Raw genomic sequence first — 21,726 nt, 5'->3', positions numbered from 1 at the left:
ATAACTACTTTTCTCAACCTATTGAAGCACAAGAGTCAGCATTGCCTCAACTGAGGCTCGAACCCACCACCTCCCGTATAAAGGGAAGGGTTTGATGCCACTGGACCACAAGATCCTTGATAATTAATACAAATACTTAAAAACGGAAACAATAAGATCTTCATTTCATAATGCTACAAAGAATACATGACTTACAATTCTGTAACAATGGGATCTAATGCAAATGGACTGTGCTTTGATTTGCACTGTCCCACCTTTTATCTAACAAAATACAATAAAATAAGTGGACGAAAAGGTGGGCGCTAGAAAGTAACTAGCCCCCAATGCAGGGAATAGATTTGAGGACTACATTTAGATGCAAAAGCAGGAAAGTCGAATTCTTTTATGGAGATCTTGGATGTTGTTGAATGGTGTCAGTTGATGTTCTCAACAGATTGGATAATCTGCAGGAGGAGCCTCCAATGCTTCCAATTCGGTAACTCCATTCTCCACTATAAAAGCCGTGGCCAAGCCCCATGTAATGTGGACATCCAAGTGACAGTGCATTATCCAAACTCCTGTTTTATGCAAAATTAATAGTTTTAAATATCAACCCAATAGTTGAAAGAGGAAAGAAAAGGAATTGGCAAAATTGTTAATCTCACCTGGATTATCTGCAACAAAACGGATGACTGTCCATCCATTGACTGGTACACTTGCTGTGTTTCTAAGAGGTGGGTTCACTAGGTTAAACTTTGCTGTATCTTTTTGTGGATTGAAGTTTCCAAAACCCTCGGCAAGGATATAGAAATCATATCCATGAAGATGGATTGGGTGGTTTTCAGCTGTGAAGATACTTGTTCCCTGCAGCACTATCTGGACTCTTGCCCCGTATTTCAATCTGTACACCTTTGTTCCAGAAGCAGGTTGCCAAAGTGATCGGCTAACATTACCAGTATAATCAAACTTAACTGGTGGAGCTGCTGGAAAGTCAGTTGTGAAAACTCCTGGGATACCTTGGTGATGTGCCTGCAGTAGTGAAAAGTTGGATGGGAGCACAAAAGACACATTGTTCATGCTGGCAGTGAACCGAGTTCCATTTGGTCCCTGACAATTTTGGGAACTTGCACCTTTGGGGCAGTTATTGAGTCCTAGACCAACTGTGATAAAGAGGTTTTCGTCAATTTCCGTAGGCACCTCAACATTTCTTAGACTTCTGAAACTCTTTGTGAAGGCTGTGGCGGTTGCTGTATCGTTATACGCTGGTAGAGATGGGAGAACCGGGCTTGTCTGACCACCCTTGGAGGAGGAAGAAGCAGCCTTGTACTGTAGGATGGCTGTGGTTGTAGTGTTATCGAACGGTGCACCTTGTGCACTGGCATATGCTCGCGCTGCCATGTAGTAACGGGCCGGTGGCTGATTGGCGGTGATTAGGACATCAGTAGTCTGGCCTGGTCCTAGCATGATGACTGAAGTAGTAAAGGGCTTCACATAAGAGGCATCAGCTCCAACTACTGTGAGTTTGTGGTTGGCAACCGAGAAGAAAAGCTGTTGATTGAGTGCAGCGTTGATAACTCTAAGGAGGTTAGTCTCGCCTGAGTCCACTTGGACTACAACAGTTTCTGTATCAAAACATATTAAAGGAATCAATCTTTGAAGAATTAAAATTCCTGCTTGGCCAATGCTAGAATAGCTCAGAGGTATATATAAGTGGCCTAAAATCCTCTCAAAAAAGTTTTTCCACTCCGGCATCTAGCATCGTTCATGTTATCTTGGCTGCAAATTTTGCTAGTTCTTATTATCAGTTGATTTTTAATTGGTGTACAATTTCGGATTAGCTAAATGGATATGGGATGTTAAGAGTTTTGACTATTTTATTGGAATCATTACTGTCTATGATGCAATACTGGGCTATCATGTGTTATTTTTCATTCTCATAGAAAGTTGTTTAACACAGAGAGCCAGAGAGGTACTCATAATTCTTACCTTTGCTGGAGCATTTGTACAGGTCACCAGGTTGACCATTGATAGTGAATGCATCTGATACATTTGGAGCGGCTCCAGTTCTCTGAGCTTGCCTTATAACATCAATGGGGTTTGCATTCCACCACTCACCTGATCATCATTGTTGTCAAACTTTCAGTGATTATTTCAGAAACTTTGTTTGAAGGCAAACTATATCCAAAAATTGCAGCAAAGAATGCTCAAATAACTGTTTGTCAGTCTTGGCTTACGTTGAAATCTTTGGTTAAGAAAGAAAATTACCGAGTACAACAGGTGTTTCTCTTGTAGGCTTAGGGAATGGGTAGGATTCCCCTTCTCTTGGACGGATGATAAGAGCTCCATAAACGGTGGCCCTGAGCCATGAGCTGTGGGCATGCCACCAAAGCGTTCCTTCCTGACCGTTGATTGTAAATCTGTAAGTATAGCTCCCTCCTGGCCTAATTGGGCACTGCGTAATAAACTCTGGTCCATCTGCCCATGCTGTTCTAATCTGCCGGACACCATGCCTGTTTTGGTGCATAACGAGGACAGACAAGAAGTCAATAAACTCAATTTTCTTTATTTGCAAATATATTTACTAATACACTGCATGCATGCTTTGTTTCACAAACCTACCAGTGAATGGTGACATTGTATTGTGCTTTATTGATAACCTTGATCTCTAAGGTATCACCATTGTTCACTTCCAAGGTCGGTCCAGGGAACTGTCCATTCACTGTTATCGTGTTATGGGTATTGCACAGCCTCTTCACTGGTGTTGCTTGAATCTGTTTCACAACTCACATCAGTATAGATCCTCCAGTTTATGAGAGCCAAATAGAAACCAAATGAAAACGAAAAATTAAAAACCGAGAAAAGAGAGCATGTTAGGATCAAATTCTTACAACAAACTGGTGCTTGTGAACTTCAGCATTTGCCAAAGAAAACACATTTGCATAGAGAACCAGAAGGCTGATGAACAAGAAAGGGCAGAGCGGTTTAGCAATGCTGTGGCTAAATGCTTCCATGTCGCACCTCGGGGTTTATCAGGTAATGATAGATATATGTTTTATGGTTTTACTTGGTGAAGAGAAAGAGTAGCAAGGCCTTTCTTTTATACTGGGGGATGAGGTTGGTAGATTTGGTTTCAGCATGATTGTCAGCTTAAGGGGCAGACTTAGTTCAACCCTATAGGAGTTTGGTGCATCCACTAACCTATCAAACTGCTAAATTCTCATAATACTTTGCTTCCTTAGACTTTTCTTGAGCATGTTTTTCTATGCATAAGCATCATTAGATTTTGCTTCACATTTCAGATACTATGTTCCCTACCCCCTCCCCCTTCATTAATTCATTGTAACTGAAAGTTCATTGTTTTGCATAATAGTTTGGTGGTCTACTAACCACTGGTAAATCTTTGGTGGGAAGGTTGAAGAAACAATATGAAAGGGCTAGGAAAATGGGTATATGCCCTTTTTCTAAAGTTGTTAATCTTTATTGTGATGGGTATTTATACATTTGATATTTTCTTGAGCGGCTTTCGTTCACTCCTGATAGAAGATTGTACGGGTGTTGTATTGTCATGCATGTTTCTTGTAGTCATTTCGTGTTTCTTAAAAAAAAAAGTGACTAATTTATCAGTCATAGATTCATAGTTAATTATATTTAACATTTGATATTTTCTCGAGTGGTCTTTGTTCACTTCTGCTAGAAATTTGTATTAGTGTAATACAGAGTGGTGGTGTTCTGTCATGTTTCTTGTAGTCATTTTGTATTTCTTAAAAAACAATATAGCTATTTTACTGTATCTAGTTATCGATCATATAGCTTATAATTAATTATATTAGGGATGTGACCATTGTCTCACATGTATAGTTAATTATATACGGAGTAATATTTAGTTGAAATGTGATTAGTATAATGATATTTATTTATTTCAGACTCAATTTAGTCAGATTGGATAGTGTCTTGTTGATAAAGCAAAGATCTTGAAAGTCAACTATCATTAGGTGTCCATTGGAAAATGTTTTTTTTTTTTTGAAAGAAGGAAAATGTTAATTATATCTACTACAGTAGTATGTTTTATAGCGTTTGAGAATAAATTCAAGAATTTATTTTTAAATTCTTTTTTTTATAATAAAAAAAGTTTTAAGCTTTCAATTCCTATTCCTGAACCGTTTATAAAATCTAAAATTTTTCATATATCTTAATCTTAAATTTGATAATTAATATAATATATATATATATATATATATATATATATATATAAAAACAAAATTTTAGTTAATTGTCCGTTTGGAAAGTAGGAAAATGACTTCTAAAAATGTTTTTTTTTTTGGAAAATAAATCATTTTTTAGAAAATATATTCATTTCCCGTGTTTGGCTGCACAACAGAAAACTATCTTTTGTGTGTTACCTTAACAATAATATCTCCTATAGTGGGTAGGCTGTCAAGAAAAATTCACATTCCCTTCATTGATTTTATTTATCCATCTTTAATTTAAAAATAAAAAATAAAATTGGCTGTACTGTTAAGTTAACGGCAAAAAATTGTAATGGGACAACCGTTAGTGTCTTAAAAGATGAAGCAATATCTATCAGTCAAAGTAGGGATATAGTCAATATGTAGAATGTGTTGATTGTTGAACAATAACTAAACTTCTCATCACTCCTAACCACCCATAATTTGATGCAAATAATTACAAAAGTCTTCTAGAAACACAAAATTTGGGTATTTTTTTTTATCTATTCTCGTAAAATATAGTTTAATTACTATTGGCTCTGTTACAATGTATCTGTTCGTAGCTACTTTCTCAACCTATTAAAGGTAGCACAGAAGCACAAAGAGTCAACAGTTGCCTCCACTGACGCTCGAACCAGCCCCATTATCCATGTAGGAGTGTAAATTGAGACACCGGATGCCATTAGACCACAATGTCTTTGGCTATACTTGGATACTTTATAGTTCATACTTTCATGAAAAATCTAAAAAAGAAAAAAAAAAAAAAAGGAGAAAAATTATCATCATGGAAAATGCATACATAAACATTCAGCCCAATTAACATGAAATTAAAACATAATGAATGCAATACTGAGAATATATGATTGGTTCTTTTTGTATTTGATACTTTCACCTGGCCTCCTGATATTTATTTTTCTACGTGACAATATATGATTGGTTCTGTAAGTATGTAATGCAGAATTCCAATGAATATACGCTATATTTAACTAGGGAATTAGGTAAGAGACAATTACTCCTGATAATACTCCTAATAGATATAATGTAACAATATGAACGCACCAAATAAGTACACCAAACATTTAATAACGCAGTTCGGAGAACACTCCTAATCTGCGGGGCCACGCCCAAAATTTTCCACTAGATCAACCTGCTGGTTTTTACAAGTACAAGGTTCAACCGATTTACAAAACTAGGTCTACCACCTATTTTAACGCCAACCTTATACAATAACTCAGTAAGAAAATTTTAAATACAATTTGAGCTAATCTATCAATTACACAAATTGTATGCCAACCTGGATTTTGACACAAGGTGTACTAGTACTGCGCGGAGCTGCTTCTCCAAATTTAGTACTCGTTTCTAGACCCGAACATTTGAAGTTTCTTTTGTGTAGTCACTGACTCTTGAATTGTTACTCCCTGAAACTTCACTTTGATCTCATTACAAGACTCCTCTTTTATAGTGTTTGTAGAGCTTTGTTTTTAGAAAGTCCATCCCATGTTCAGACACTTTGCATGAATATGGGAGAGAGAAATAATCTGGTTCACACAATGTTTTTAAGAATAATTCTTTGATTGCCACTTGTCAGACTCCTCACACACTCTTCATCTGCTCCACACATTCACATACGCATGCATTGCATTTTCCCATTTCATTGCATTTTATGCCACATACACATCCTTGCATTGTATTTCTTCTTCTTTTCTTTTGTGCCAAACACGTATGCATGCATGTTAATTACATCAAAAACTTATTTCTTCCTTTCATGGATCAATATATGACAAGTACATAAAATCAATAATTTTTGTACCAACATGTTCTTTTTGTATTTGATTAATAAGTAGATTCTATTTGACGAGGGAAATTCGCAATCACTACTCAATAGTGTCTATTGGATAAATTCCACTCTAGTGTAATAGCACACAAACCCCACAAAAGAGATAAAAACATGTTCAATTTTTAATGTAAGCTGGAGTATGTCAATTCACAGTAGCTAATATCTTTTATTGTCACATTAAAATAGGACCATTATGAGATAAAATAAAGAGAGAAAAGTCGCAATATTCTTATAGAACAAGTAATGGTTGGATTCATAGAGAGATCAATTGATCATTTAAAATGTTGATCGCAATACATTTTATATACAGTGAATTATAGTAAAACATAAACGTGTCAACTTCCTTTAATTTTATTTTTATTTTTTAAATAAAATGCCCAAAATTTATCGAATTATTTGCGTCAAAATGTCAATTTATAGGTGGTTAGAAGTCATGAGAAGAATATTTCTTGTTCAACAATCAACTAACTCTCTAATCCTCCCTCACCTCCATTGACTATATATCCATTTTGACTGAGAGATGCTTCATCTTCAATACACTAACGGTTGTCAGCCAATTAACTGTCAATTTCTATGCCGTTAACTTAACAGCCAGGTTCTTAATTATTTAAAGAAGTAAATTGCACGGAATTCCCGTTTGATAAATAGTTGATAACTGTTAACTAATTGGGTTAGTGAGTTTAATTAGTTGATAGCATTAGCTGATTGTAAAAAGATATTTGGTAAATTAGTTGTTAGCTGATAATTGATTACATGCATACAAAATGACTTTCTTAAAAAGATGATTGAAAAAACTGTTTTGAACAATTTTTTGAATTTTAACTTTTTGAAGCAATAAGTTGTTACAAAAAAACTAATTAATTAAACACTCATATTGGCTATTTAACCAAGTCAAACCGTTAATAGTGGTCAAACAAGTCAAAATTAGCTGATAAGCTAACTATGTTGTCAAATATGGCCTTTATGTAATAGACGCGATTGATAGGGTATCGATAATAATCAAACATCCTAAGTATTTATTTATATTTTGTTTACAACGTTTCAATTTCGATTATGTCACATTTTTAATTTGAAATCATACCTTTTTTTCTTAAAAGTGTTGAAATGTTCAAATTAATATGATTTTAAACCAAAAATGTAATACATTCCGCTTATTATTTTTTGGAAATTTGGTTATAAATGTGAAAAAAAAAATTGTGCAATGAATTTAACAAAAACAATACTTGAGAAATAAATTAAATGAGGGAATGATGTAACAATACAGTGAAAATAATTCTAAAAAAACTAGATAAATTAAAGTTAAGGGATTGTGAATATTTCTTGACAGCTTACCCACTAAAGAAGACATTATTATTAAGATAACTTGTCTTTATAGGATTCTCTTAACTAAAACACTTTTTGGAGTTGAAGAAGTTTTATGTATAAATAACTATATCTAAATATAAGGTTAATACATATAATAAACTTTTAAAAAAAATTATTATAGATTTTATAATCGGTTCATCAAAACTAGTAATAATAAGAATTTCCTAATGCGTTACGCTTTACCTTTCATATGTGGCGTACGGACAAGACTATTACACAAAAACAGAGTTTATCTCGTACACACTCTTAAATAATAATTATATATTTTTCTTGTCAATCGAAAAAGTAATAACATGAATTGGAATTAAGTCTTTTGGTAAAAAAAAAAGAATTAATCATTACCCACTCTATTAACTCCCGCTCGTCCTTATTAAAATCTATATAACAATATGGTACGTTAATCAAAATTCTTGTTGCACTTATTATTGTTTCATCTAATTATTAGATTATTTATTAATAAACTTGTTTACCTCATTGTACATTCGGTAGCAATTACAAGTTTTCCTATAATGAACAAATGATTATATATAGCACTTATTATAAGAGCATGCATCCCCATTAGTTGGTTTTTGTTGATTTTTTTTGGGGGGCTAAAATAGTATGGAGAAAAGAGGCTATAGGAGAGAGAAAATTAATTAAGGATGCCTTACAAGAGGTGATCTTTTGTGAGGTCCACATAGTGAGAGAAATAAGTCAAGTTCCGCAGGTTGGCAGAACTTATGTGCTCAACATGGCATGTGCACGGCTATGCTGGGCGCATGAGACTTTTTTTTTTTTTTTTTTCTCTTGAACCTAAAAAACGAAGAAAAAACCTAAATTAATAAGGCAGTTGATACAAAATGTATGATCTAATTAACATTTTCCCGTTGACACCTACTGATTGTTGACTTCCAAGATCTTTGCTTTACCACCAAGGCAACTGTGTCCAATCTTAATATGGTGAGGCTGAATTAAATGTTAAACATCATAATATTAACTATATATGTGAGACATAATGCCCGATCGAATACAACATGTATACCATACATAATTGATCAAGTATTATAAATTTTCCTATTAGAAAAGTTCAATTTAATTTACACAAGGGTTTACAGCGGTAGAGAAGTGCAGCATACATCTGCCCTTTAATTAATTTCCTCTTGTTTTTTCAAGCTCAGCTACAAACCACGTTAGTATGAGGCAAATTACTGTTAGTCCATGCAATAATGATTGGTATGACAACCAAATTATTATGCCAAACAAATAAATAACGATCCGCACGGGCTTAGCTCAATGGTTCAATAGTCAGTATCTGAAAGAAGAAACCAATATTCGAATATCGATATAGTGGCAATGGGGGATTATGTCCAATGTGGACAGATCCCTTATGCGCATGAGCATTTGGTCTTACATCCTTTGAAATGCTCTGTCGGGTTAAGGTGTGGGGCTTTTAGAGTTGGAAATTCAACTTTTTGAGAAAAATAAACAAATAAACAACAAATGAAGAGGTAAAGGTGGCATTGCCGATCTTTCCCCACAAATAGTGACTTATAAGTTTTTTGTGGACTGTCACCTATAAATTTAGGACTAAAAATAGAAATAACTCTTACTAGTACATTCAAAATTAAGGTAAAATAATTAAAAATTAAATTATAAAAATACTATCCACAACCATAATGGTTCGAACTTATAACCACTCATTTGGAATGATATCTAAAATACCATCACACTACATAGTAATTGACAAATATTTTAAATTTTATATTTGTATTACTGAAAATAACTATATCATTTCAAAGATATAAAACGTTCATGGACAAACCTGTAATAAAACTCTGTATTTTATAAGTTTTACGACTCTATATCATATATATAATGGAAAAAGGGTCAAATAAACACATTTATTACTCACAAGTGTTCAATTAATATCTTGAATTAAAATAAAATCTAATTTGACACATTATTTCTTTAAAAATTTTCACTTAACATTTTTCACCGGTCTTCCCTAGATAATCATCATTCCACAAAGCTGACATATAATTTAATTAAAAATAAATATTTGTTGACATGAAATTTACAAAACGCACATATCAGTCATTTCTTCATCTTCTTGCCTGAAATGGCTCCTGCGACTCTCAAAGGAAACTCCGGCGAAGAATCATCCACAACGAATTCTTTCTTGTACCATATTCAAAATTTTTACAGTGACGGAGGGGCATTTTGCGGTTGCTAATATACTAACGACTATTGACAGAATGACAAATTGCAGTTGATAAATTAGATATTGTATCAAATACAAAGTCTGTAAGCATCTCCTACAAATTAGCAGAAATTTTGTGGATGGGGGAATCAAGAAAATAAACTAATTAAAGATGGAGTACTCATCACAAAGTAGTGCAGAGAGAGGTGAGAGCCAAAGGCAAATATTGCACCAAAGTGATGATGAAGGCACCTCCATCTTTAATTAGGGTGTGTTTGGTTGGGGGTTTAGGCATAAGGTATGGGTATCAAAGCGATTGTTAGTGTTTGGTTGATAGGTTTTGTGAATGCTACTATGGGTTTGGAATACCCCATTAATGGCAAAACCCATACCCTAAGGGTTTCATCTTCCTTCATCATTTCTTCCCCAACTATTAATAATCATTCCCATTCCACCCAACTACCAAACATGCTAAATACTTTCACCAAAACCCATTACCCTTACCAAGTATTTGATACCCATTCCGATTCCGATTCCCATGTGCGAACCAAACGCACCCTTAGTTTTTTTCTTGATTGCCCCATCCACAAAATTTCTGCAAATTATAGCAAAATGCTAACAGACTTTGTATTTGACAAAATATCAAATTTAATGGATACAACTACCCAATCAAGTTCAATAATGTTGATAGAATGAATTTGCTTGGTTTAAATAGGGGTGGGGACAAAGAAAGAATGGGTATCAGGGAACTGGATTCTTGAGGGTAAAATTGGGTTTTGAAGATTCCAAAGAAGAGGAGGATATATCATGCAGAGATCATGTTCTTATTCTTGTTCTCCTAAAAAGGGATTCTCTATTTTTTTTTTTTTTAGAGAAAGTTAATGTAGGAAGTAAGCATGCACGTGCATACCTATGAACAGATATTACATTATAATAGAGTGTAAAAAAAAAAGAAAACTTGTTCTAACATTATCTTTCTACAATATTGATTGTAAGTCTGAAGCCCATTATGATGATGGTTTGTCTACTATCACCATCACCACATATTATTATTATTATTACCCAAATATTGAAAAATTAAAAAAATACCTCCCGAAGTTATTTTTTAGTTTCCAAACGGATCCTAAATAACAAATGGTGACGGTTGAACAATAATTGGTACTGGCAATCATTTGTATTAATTAAATTAATTAATTAAATCATTTTATATCATTTCTTCTAACATGCTGCATGAAACCAATTTTTTGCCTTCTTATTTTCATGCATGTAGCATGCAAGTCTATTTATCGGCTAAGAATTTGAGAGTTTGGAGGAGTTAACCATCCAACTGCTTCTGGATGAAGAATGAAGATGATGGAAGTGCATAGAAGTAGGTATTAGTTTCCGTTGCATATTTTGTGCCATTTGTGGTTTTAGGGAAAAAAAATTGAAAAAGGGGTAAATTTATAGTACTTCTTAGTTCTTTCGTCCAATTTTATGTGTCGTGTTCGATTAACAGGTTTGACTGAAGTTATTTAATTACAATTTAATTTTTCATAATATTAAGTTTAGCTAGAATTAGTATGTAAAATTTATATATTTAGAAACTACATTAAAAGTACTATTAAGTACAAATTTTATTTTTTTGAGAACAATTAAGTACAAAAAATTAAATTTAAAAATTATAAGAAAATGCTAGTAGAAATAAGCAAAGTAAAAATAGTTGGTTTGATAAATGAATAGTAAGTAAGACAGATAAAATGAGACATGGTGAGTATCATATAATGTATAATATGTGTAAGCTTGTTGTATTTTAATACAAAGTATTTTTTTAATAATTATGAAATCAACAGCAAATTAAAAATGTCAAACAAATTAATTTTATTATTCCTACTCACTACAAGAAAAATGCTCATAGACAACAGTTTTTAACCGTTGTCTATAAGGTAAAATTTCTGTTGTTGAAGCCGGTGTTGTTGTAAGTCTCGCGCAAAGACAATGGTTTTTAACGTACTATTGTCTTTTCTAAAAAAAAACAACGGTTAAAAATCGTTGTCTATTGAGTGTTGTTGAAGCCGGTGTTGTTGAAAGTCACGCACATAGACAACGATTTTTAACCGTTGTCTTTTTAGAAAAGAAAACGATTAAAAACCGTTGTCTATTGAGTATTGTTGAAACTGGTGTGTTGTTGTAAGTCCCGCACGACAACAATTTTTAACCATTGTCTTTTCTTGAATGACTACGATTAAAAACTGTTGTTGAAACTAGTATTGTTAAAATGCCAAATTAATTATTTGATAAATTTTTACAAACACTACATTTAGCAGCATTTGCAAATGGCATTTTGAGAAAGAATAATTTTTCTCAAAGCACCTCTAATTAATTTAATTAATTAATAAATTAATAAAATTAATTTAAAAAAATGTTAGAGTTGAGGTTCGAACCCTAACTGGAGTTGGAAAATAATAGAGCCTTGGCTCCTTAAATAGGAGCCTCAAGGCTCTATTCCCACTTTTCCCACCTATGTGGGACGGTGGGAAAAGTGGGAATATAGAAGGAAGCAGCAAATCTATCCTTTTTTTTTTCTTTTTTTTTTTTTGTAATTTTGATTTTGATTTTGATTTTATATAAATATTATTATTAAAGTTAATTCTATTTTTTATCCTAGATTTATATGTGACAGTTCACTTTAGTCCCTTTTTTATGAGAACATTCACTTTTGGTTCTAGTATTATATTATTATTGTGACATGATCATTTTTAATTTGGTCATCTATCAATAAAAACAACTTGAATGTCATTAAATACAAAGGTATTTCAGTTTTAAATTATGAATTTTTCAAAAAAAAAAACATAAAAAATATAGTGGGTTAACCTATTACACAACGTTGTTTATTATTAGTATTATTATTATTATTATTATTATTATTATTATTATGTATACTCTTTTAGGTCATTTTACATGTTAATCGCTAACCTAACCAGCTAATTTTATCAAATATTTTTTTACAAAACACTAATATATATTATCCTTAGTCAAACCCGCTAATACAATTCGTTGGTTAAATAAAACCGTTGTCTAAATAAAAAACGGGTGCACATGCAAAAACAACTATTTTAATAAACTGTTGTCTTTGAAATGTTGTCTATTAAAGTGTGCTTAAAGACAACACACAAACGACAACGGTTAAATAAAATCGTTGTCTTTAAAAGAAATAAACGCGCAAAGACAACGATTTTAAAAAATCGTTGTCTTTGTAGTGTTGTGTATTCAAGTGCACTTAAAGACAACACATCAATGACAATGGTTACATAAAACTGTTGTTTAATTAAAAAACCGAATGCACATAGACAACGGTTTTAAAAAATTGTTGTCTTTGAAGTGTTGTGTATTAAAATGCGTTTAATAACAACACACCAACAACGACGGCTAAATAAAACCGTTGTCTTTAAAAAAATAAATGCGCAAAGACAACAGTTTTAAAATACCGTTGTCTTTGTAGTGTTATGTATTCAAGTGCATTTAAAGACAACACACCAACTACAACGGTTAAATAAAACCGTTGTCTAAATATTGAAATATTTTTTAAAATAATAGTATGTAATATTTTAAAAAAAAATTATAATGATAAAATTCATGTTATATTAAAAGTATAATTGATAATTTGGGTAATAATTATTGTATAATTATTTTAAAAGAACGATGCAATTCTATTAACCAGAAATAATATGAGAATTATATCTAGGAAGGATGGAAACTCACTCGCTCAAACCAGCATACCCTTTGCTAACAAATGAGCAGCCTGGTTCGCTGATTAACTAACATGACGAACTAACACGTTTCCCATAGAGGAAATATGCTCTTACAATGATTTCTAACTAAGCCTGTATAAGAGTAACCAATCGAAGTTTTATGGAAGCCTGAGCAAAAGTTGATGTTGTCTGACTCTAAGATTGTATTGTTAAAGAATATTTTAGATATGGTAAATGATTAAATATAATTATGGTAACATTTAATATATACTAAACTTTTTTTTTTAACGGTGTAAGATAATTTTTTCTATAAAAATGATAGTACAAAATTTGTAACACAATGTACATGCAACTTGATAAGCGTAAAAAATACATAAACAAATGATGGTTAATAACATTTGTTCACTCTTACAACTTCAGTCAAGCTTCGTTAACGGAATCAGACACATAAAATGGGACATAGGAAGTAATAATAATAATAATATGTGGTGATGGTGGTGGTGGTGGTGGTGGTGTGGTAGTGGTGGTGGTGGAGTTGATGTTGGTGTTTGTGGTGGTAGTGATGATTAAGTCTGTATATTTCATCAATCAGAATCTCTAGAATACAAGAGGGAAATATATATAATTATATACAATATTGAGTTCTAATAAGACTAGAAGTAATATCTATATAAAGAGTCCTAACACTCCCCCTCAAGCGCAGGGAGACGCAGCGACCTGTAGCTTGCCACGCAAAGAGACAAAACGAGGAGCAGCCAATGGTTTGGTAAAGATGTCCGCTAACTGATCTTTGGTCGAGATGAAGTTGACCTGAAGCTCACCCGCAGCAACCTTGTCCCGAACAAAATGGTAGTCAATCCCAATATGCTTCGTTCGAGCATGAAAGACAGAATTAACACACATATAAGTTGCACCAAGGTTGTCACACCACAGCTTCGGAGGGGAGACCGGAGGAACCCCCAACTCACGCAACAACGAGACCACCCAAGTGACCTCAGCACACACATCCGCAATGGCCTTATACTCAGCTTCAGTAGAAGACCTGGCCACAGTTCATTGCTTCTTACAAACCTAGGAGATAAGATTAGACCCCAAGAACACAGCAAAACCACTCGTGGACTTCCTATCAGCCGGACAACCAGCCAGTACGAGTCACTGTAGGCATGAATACTAGAATGAGAAGATTTACAGAGACGCAAACCATAGTGGGTTGTACCTTTGACATAACGCAGAACCGCTCGCGCACGGGAAGTCGACGCCAACGCCAGCTCAATCGCATTCCATGCCGCCATAGCAGTCCGCCGGCCAAGAACAAGGGGCATAACTTCTTTGGATAGGGAAGAAATTATCATAGAAAGTATTGCTTGATCTTGCTAGAACCAAAGACGATACGCTGGATTAGCCGGAGCAACAGCAGCAGGGGACGAGGCCTCTCCAGGGGGTAGCGGCAATGTGGGCGACGGACACGGAACCGAACCATCAACATAGCCCATAAGATTTTGACCGTGCAGAAAAGGAACAAGCTGCACCCGCCAAAATAAGAAATTTCAAGAGGTGAGTTTGATGCTCACAAAATGATGAGCCGATGATAGGGAATTCGGCACAGAAGGGATGATCGAATCAGAGACAGTCCGCTCGGATGAAACACCGACAGAACCATCATTAGCGGCCATAAGAGAAGAAACCTAGCGATGATACCAGATTAAGTCTGTATATTTCATCAATCAGAATCTCTAGAATACAAGAAGGAAATATATATACTATATAGAGTTCTAATAAGACTAGAAGTAATATCTATATAAAGAGTCTTAACAGTGATGTTGGTGTTGTGGTGGTAGTGATGACTGATGATGGTGGTGGTGGTGGTAGTGGTAATAATAATAATTATCAAATGAAAAAAAAAAGAACAAAAAAAGAGAAGAAAGATGAAAAATAAAAATTTCGAAAAATGTCTTCCATCTAAAACCCTAGAACATTTTCCGTCAAATTGGATCATTTCTATTGACCAGAATGAATATTTTTATTTGACTTTATTTTTTCTGAGTACCTAAATATGAAAGGATTTTAAAAATGATCCCGAAAGTCATTTTTTAGTTTCCAAACGGACCTTAAATAACAAATGGTGACGGTTGAACAATAATTTGTACGACAATCAATTGAATTAATTAAATCATTTTATATCATTTCTTCTAACATGCTTCCCGCAAGAAACAAATTTTTTGCCTTAGCTTCTTGATTTCATGCATATAGCATGGCCGCCTATTTATCGGCTAATAATTTGAGAGTTTGGAGGAGTTAACCATGCATCCAACATTCCAACTGCTTATGGATGAACTTCAATTTGAAAATAAATAATTGTACCCAATGCAAAGGGAGATAATGTCCTCAAGAGGATATTCTCAAAATGGTCATCCGACCATTTTTCTTTTTAATTGATTCAATGACTTTTAATTGTATTCAAACCGATAATTCTCTGACTATTGAAATTTAAAGTCATATTAATCTTTCGTTAGCATTGGCGTTAAAATAGAGGGTAAAATGAAAAATTCAACTCATTTACTCTATTTTAATATAGGACCCTATTTCACATATTGCAAAGCTTTTCCGTAAAAATTATGGTCATGTTTGGTTTGAGACTTTTGCACCTTACTATGAGTCTTGATATCCATTGTCATATTTGTTTGCATGTTTTTGTTATCCTAATATTGAAAATTAATTACAATAAAGAGTCCTAACACTCCCCCTCAAGCGCAGGGAGACGCAGCGACCTGTAGCTTGCCACGCAAAGAGACAAAACGAGGAGCAGCCAATGGTTTGGTAAAGATGTCCCTGCTACAGGTCGCTGCTATAAGACTTTAATTTGTATTTCATAAAATATATATCTAATTATTTAATTGATACACGCAAGTTCAATGTTTGATAGAATGAATTAGGTTTCATGTAGGAAGGGCATGCTACATGCATGAAAACTGTTGGTTGCAAAAAAAAAATTTGGATACGAGGCAAAAGGAAGAGATGAAACGAGATCTTTCGTTTTAAGTCTTCTTTTATTAAAAGTAACTAGGTTCAAGATTTAATCTTATGGGATACAAGAAGGTGAAATGAAATTTTTAAGTTTCCTTGATTAAGAACTTCTTGTACGTAGAGTTGGCGAACTGTAAAATATCAAGATATTCTGTAAATAAATTTCATGTTTCATCAAATGTCTCTCCTTAAGATTTTATAGAGATAAAATATAACTGTTATGAGAGGTTACTGAAAGTTTAATTTGTAGCAGTTTAAAACCAATTTTTAAAGAGATATATAAAATATATCTGACTTTGAATTTAAACAAATTAATGTACATAAGTTCAGAACTTATGTAAATTAATAAGTAAAATAAATATACATATATCAATAACATTTTGTACCTATGCATGCAAACTTGAATTAAGCAATGTCCCATCACGTCAATATGGAGTCCACCATGGTAAATGCACTGACAGGGCGTTTGGTTGGGAGGAGGGAAATAGGGTGTTAGCGAACAGAGCTTTCGACAAACTACTCGTGTTTGAGCTCGGTAAGCGTTCGTTTATGTTCGTTTATTAAGGTAAACGAACACTAACAAACAAAATTTAAAGCTCGGTTAATAAACGAACAGAGTCTGAACAGTGGTAAGCTCGTTTGCTAAGTGTTCGCGAGCAAGCTCGTTTGTGTTCATTTAGTACTGTTCTTGAACAAACTCGTTTGTGTTCGTTTAGTAATGTTCGCGAACAAGCTCGTTTAATGTTCGTTTAATAATATTCACAAACATGTTTACAAACATACAAATTGTTCATGAACGTAGATTATTTATTGTTCACGAACAAATTGTGTTCATGAACATGTGTAGGTGTTTGGTTATTAAATGTTCACGAACGTGTTCATGAACGTAAATGAACATGTTTGTGAACGTGCTTGTTAACGTTTGCGAACACGTTTGTGAACGTGCTCGTTAACGTTAACGAACACGTTCGTGAACGTGTTCGCGAACGTTAACGAACACTAACAAACGCTTAACAAACGAACACGAACATGATTTTCAAAAACCTTAACAAACGAACACGAACACCCCAAAATCCTTAACAAACGAACACGAACAGCCTCCGTTCGTTTATGTTCGGTTCGTTAACAGCCCTTCAGGGAATTAGGGTGGAAAAGAATTGTAATTCAGTGGAATTGCAATTCAATGAATAAAGTAGGAATTGAAATTACAGTGTTTGGTATGCAGAAATAGAAGTACAGGGAATTGAAAGGTAAGGAACGATAAAATGACTAAAATACTCTTATATTGTGGTAGATGTTGTAGTAGATGTTGTAGTAATAATTCTTTCAAAAATAATAATAATAATAATAATAATAATAATAATAATAATTCTTTCAAAATAATAATAATAATAAGTATTATTACTAGTAATAATAATTCTTTCAAAAAATAATAATAATAATTCTTTCAAAATAATAATAAGAAGAAGAAGTATAATAATAATAATTCTTTCAAATAATAATAATAATAATAATAATTCTTTCAAAATAATAATAATAATTCTTTCAAATTAAAAAATAAATAAAAAAAGACAAAGGGTATGGGAGGAGGGGCAAAAGTGTCTACACCAACAAATTGTCCCTCCTCTCCACCGAATTGCAATTCATGGGGTATCATTTGGAGGGAATTGCAATTCCCTCCAACCAAACACTGTAGTTTGGGAATTCACTGAATTGCAATTCCCTCCAAACTACATCCAGCCAAACATGCCATAAGATCGATGGCAATGCATAGAGTCGAACGAGCATGCCATACTGCCATACTACCGTTATTTATTTTCATTGGGCTTTGTTGTTGATGATCCACATTTTGATCATTGTTTGAGGAAAGGAGTACCTATTTTTTTACGGAAAAGCTTCGCAATTTGCAAAAATGGGATCGAAATGTAATTAAAATGGAGCAAACGAGCTGAATTTTTCATTTTACCTTCAATTTTAACGCCAATGCTATCATAGGACCAATATGACTTAAATTTCAATAATTGAAGGACCAATTTAAGTGCAATTAAAAGTCATAGAACCAATCAATTACGTAACCATATTAAACTCTTTACTTGCATGTACAGTTGGGCACAAGAAAAAATAAATAAATAAATAAATTATTAGATTTCAAACCAATTATCACTTAACAGAGTGCATAAAAGAAATCATATATATATATATATATATATATATATATAATTTTAATGTGTTGATTATATCTATCTGTAAAATCAAAAGTGAATGCAAAAGTTTTTAAAATTTGTACTAGGTGCATTGTCCTCATTGAGGATATTATCTCGATCCCTTTGCAGTGGGTACAATTTTGTTGGGGCGGAAGCTTAGGAGATCAATTCAAGTCCAATATTAATTTTGGCCTAGTAACAATTATTTAATTGATCCGACAATTGGTATGAAAAACATGTCACATGTACTAATTAATCAAAACTATCATAGTGCTTAATCCGTTCAAGTTTTTAAAACTTGTTAATATTTTTTCGTGCCGATTTTCACATCCATATATAAGTATCACGAGTATAGACACTTTTCCTTCCTTTAATCATAGAGGACATGCAAAAAGAACCTCACTAGCTAGCTAGATTGCGTTTGGGATTCAATTAAGAATTTTAGTACAAATTATATCAACGTTGAACTTGCTTGGGTAGTTGTGTCCATTAAATTAGATATATATTTTATGAAATATACAAATTAAAGTCTGTTAGCATATCCTGCTATAAATTAGCAAATTTTGTGGATGGGGAACTCAAGAAACGAAACTAATAATTAAAGATGGAGGTGCAGTCATCACAAAGTAGTAGTGCACAGAGAGATGATGAGAGCCAAAGGCCGCACCAAAGTGATGATGATGATGATCAAGGCACCTCATCATTCTTGAGGAGTTGTTTCAATGGCGTCAATATATTATTAGGTTAGACAACTAAACCCCAATAATGTCTCTGTGCGTTTTTTTTCCTGATTGTGATTATATATATATATATATATATATATATATATATATATATATCGTCTGCTGATCTTTAATTTGTGAAGTTACTGTGTATTGTTGGTTTGATATATAATTAGTTATCATTTTATAATAATAATTATAATTTATTTACTGATTTGAACTTTGAAAATATATAGATTTCTACTAGTGCATATTTGAAAATTTTTAGTTTTTAAGCTTAAAATATAAAATTTATTTTCAGGTAATTGATGACCTAAATCGACTGTGGGTTATAAATGTAATAAAATTTATTCAGTTTTTCGGTTGGTTATGACGTAATGTTTTGTATTGTATATGTTGTTAGGTGTAGGGATAGTGTCTGTCCCTTATGCACTTTCAGAAGGGGGGTGGCTATGTCTGATGATTTTGGTGTTAGTAGCATTCTCATGTTTTTACACTGGGCTACTTATCCAAAAATGTATGGATTCATCTCCAAGAACAAACACTACATATCCAGATATAGCAGAAAGGGCATTTGGGAAGAGAGGGAGATGGTTAATATCAACATTCATGTACCTTGAGCTCTATTTGGTGGCGGTTGAATTCCTCATATTAGAAGGTGACAATTTGGAGAAATTGTTCCCATATGCAAATGTTCACTTGGGGAAGCTGAGAATTGGGCCCAAACAGGCCTTTGTTTTGCTAGCGGCTTTGGTTGTATTGCCGACAACTTGGCTGAGGAATTTGAGGTTGTTGGCTTATGTTTCGGCTGGTGGGGTGTTGGCTTCTTTGGTTTTGGTTTGCTGCACTTTTTGGATTGGGGCTATGGAGGGTGTTGGGTTTCATGAGAGGGGAGAGGTGTGGGGGTCTTTGAGTGGGGTTATGAGGGCTTTGAGTTTGTTCAGTTTTTGTTACTCTGGGCATCCTGTTTTTCCTGAACTTCGGAATTCTATGAGGGATAGGACCCAATTCTCTAAGGTAAATATATACTCTTTTACTCATTGTTTTCATCTAATTCATGAGGTAGGATATAGTGTGTGTGTGTATATATATCTTAGTCTCTCTCACTTTGTTGATAAGTTATCCTTAATAAGGATATGGTATCAAGACTGAATAATTACAATATAGGAGTTACATCCAAAGTGATGAGCTCTTTGTTGGCACTTCCGGCTTCCACCATCATGTCGGGTCAGGAGAGATTGTCCATTTTTGTGGGTTAAATTTAAAAACAGAAAGAGATTAAAACAAAACAAAAAAAAGTAGTAGTAGTAGAGAAGAAGAAGCTGACAATAATAATTTACCTAATAAAGGATTAAGTCACAATGATTTAATTGCATGAATTAATGGAATATGCAATGCTGCAGAAGGCACTAATAGGCGTTATTCAGGTGTCCGGGGTGCCTCTAGGCAGCCGAGTAATCTAAGTATATTCTCTTTAGTTTTCCTATTCATGGCTAGGAGTTATTAGACTATTATAATTCTCCAAACTAGTCAACTACATATGTTAGATGATTAATTGAGTACATGACTTGAGAAATATAGAAGAGAAATAGCTAAGCATGCAAAAAAAATCACTCAGTTGAGTTGGATGCCTGTGGGCCGAATTGACACCTAGGTGGTCAGTTAGCATGTTCAGCCGACTAAAAACCGCCTAGGCCGGACTAAAATCGCCTCGACCTATGGGCACCTGGCCAATTTTTACAATATTGGGAGTGTTACATGCATGCAGGTTCTAATCGTAAGCTTTGCTATAAGCACCCTGAGCTATGGATCCATGGCAATCCTGGGCAACCTGATGTACGGACACCATTTGCAGTCGCAGTTAACATTGAATCTCCCAACCAACAAAACAACCTCAAAAATAGCGATCTACACCACCCTGGCGAATCCCATAACCAAGTACGCCATTGTCGTCGCCCCCATCGCAACAGCCATCGAAGACACAATCCAAGCTTTATCCCGGCGCCGCCGTAGATGCAATAATAATAATGCAGCTGTGACGATGTTGACGACGAGAACTTGTCTGGTCATCAGCACCGTCATTGTTGCGTTAACTGTGCCGTTGTTTGGTCCGCTCATGGCATTCGTGGGTGCGTTCTTGAATGTGGGCTTGTCGTTTCTGTTCCCCTGCGCATGTTACCTCAAGATCAACGCAGGTGGTCGGAGATTTGGGATGGAGTTTTGTGTTATTGTCATGATTTCGGTTTTGGGATCCTTGATTGCAGTTGTAGGGACCTATATTTCTGTTAGAGATATTATTGCAGGCAAGAGATAGATAGGTTAGTTTTATATAGATATTAGTGTTACTTTACAATATAATGTAATACTCTGCAAGACAGGATTTTTTATTTTTGTGACCCAGTTCTTATAAATAAATTAGGCCTACTAAAAGTATAAGCGCAATCTTTAAAATCAATACG

The 21,726-nt window shown here is 33.8% G+C and overlaps 2 protein-coding genes across 2 annotated transcripts; one reads left to right on the top strand and one right to left on the bottom strand.

The window, feature by feature from the left end:
- Nucleotides 1-131: 131 nt before the first annotated feature.
- On the bottom strand, nt 132-3,023 carry LOC116018857 (laccase-12-like). The gene is made up of 6 exons (XM_031258871.1): nt 2,868-3,023; nt 2,599-2,750; nt 2,245-2,489; nt 1,966-2,094; nt 645-1,601; nt 132-557 (listed from the first exon to the last, which is right to left on the bottom strand). The coding sequence occupies exons 1-6, from the start codon at nt 2,988-2,990 to the stop codon at nt 427-429; spliced, it is 1,737 nt and encodes a 578-aa protein (XP_031114731.1). The 5' UTR covers nt 2,991-3,023; the 3' UTR covers nt 132-426.
- A 16,126-nt stretch (nt 3,024-19,149) lies between these two features.
- LOC116019624 (amino acid transporter AVT1I-like) lies at nt 19,150-21,640 on the top strand. Its single transcript, XM_031259898.1, has 3 exons — nt 19,150-19,288; nt 19,671-20,284; nt 21,036-21,640. Exons 1-3 carry the CDS (start codon nt 19,150-19,152, stop codon nt 21,579-21,581), a joined length of 1,299 nt encoding a protein of 432 aa, XP_031115758.1. The 3' UTR covers nt 21,582-21,640.
- The last annotated feature ends 86 nt before the right edge of the window (nt 21,641-21,726 follow it).

The sequence above is a fragment of the Ipomoea triloba genome, chromosome 5 (assembly GCF_003576645.1).
Source record: "Ipomoea triloba cultivar NCNSP0323 chromosome 5, ASM357664v1".
Lineage (NCBI taxonomy): Eukaryota > Viridiplantae > Streptophyta > Magnoliopsida > Solanales > Convolvulaceae > Ipomoea > Ipomoea triloba.
This window is presented reverse-complemented; position numbering and strand designations above follow the sequence as displayed.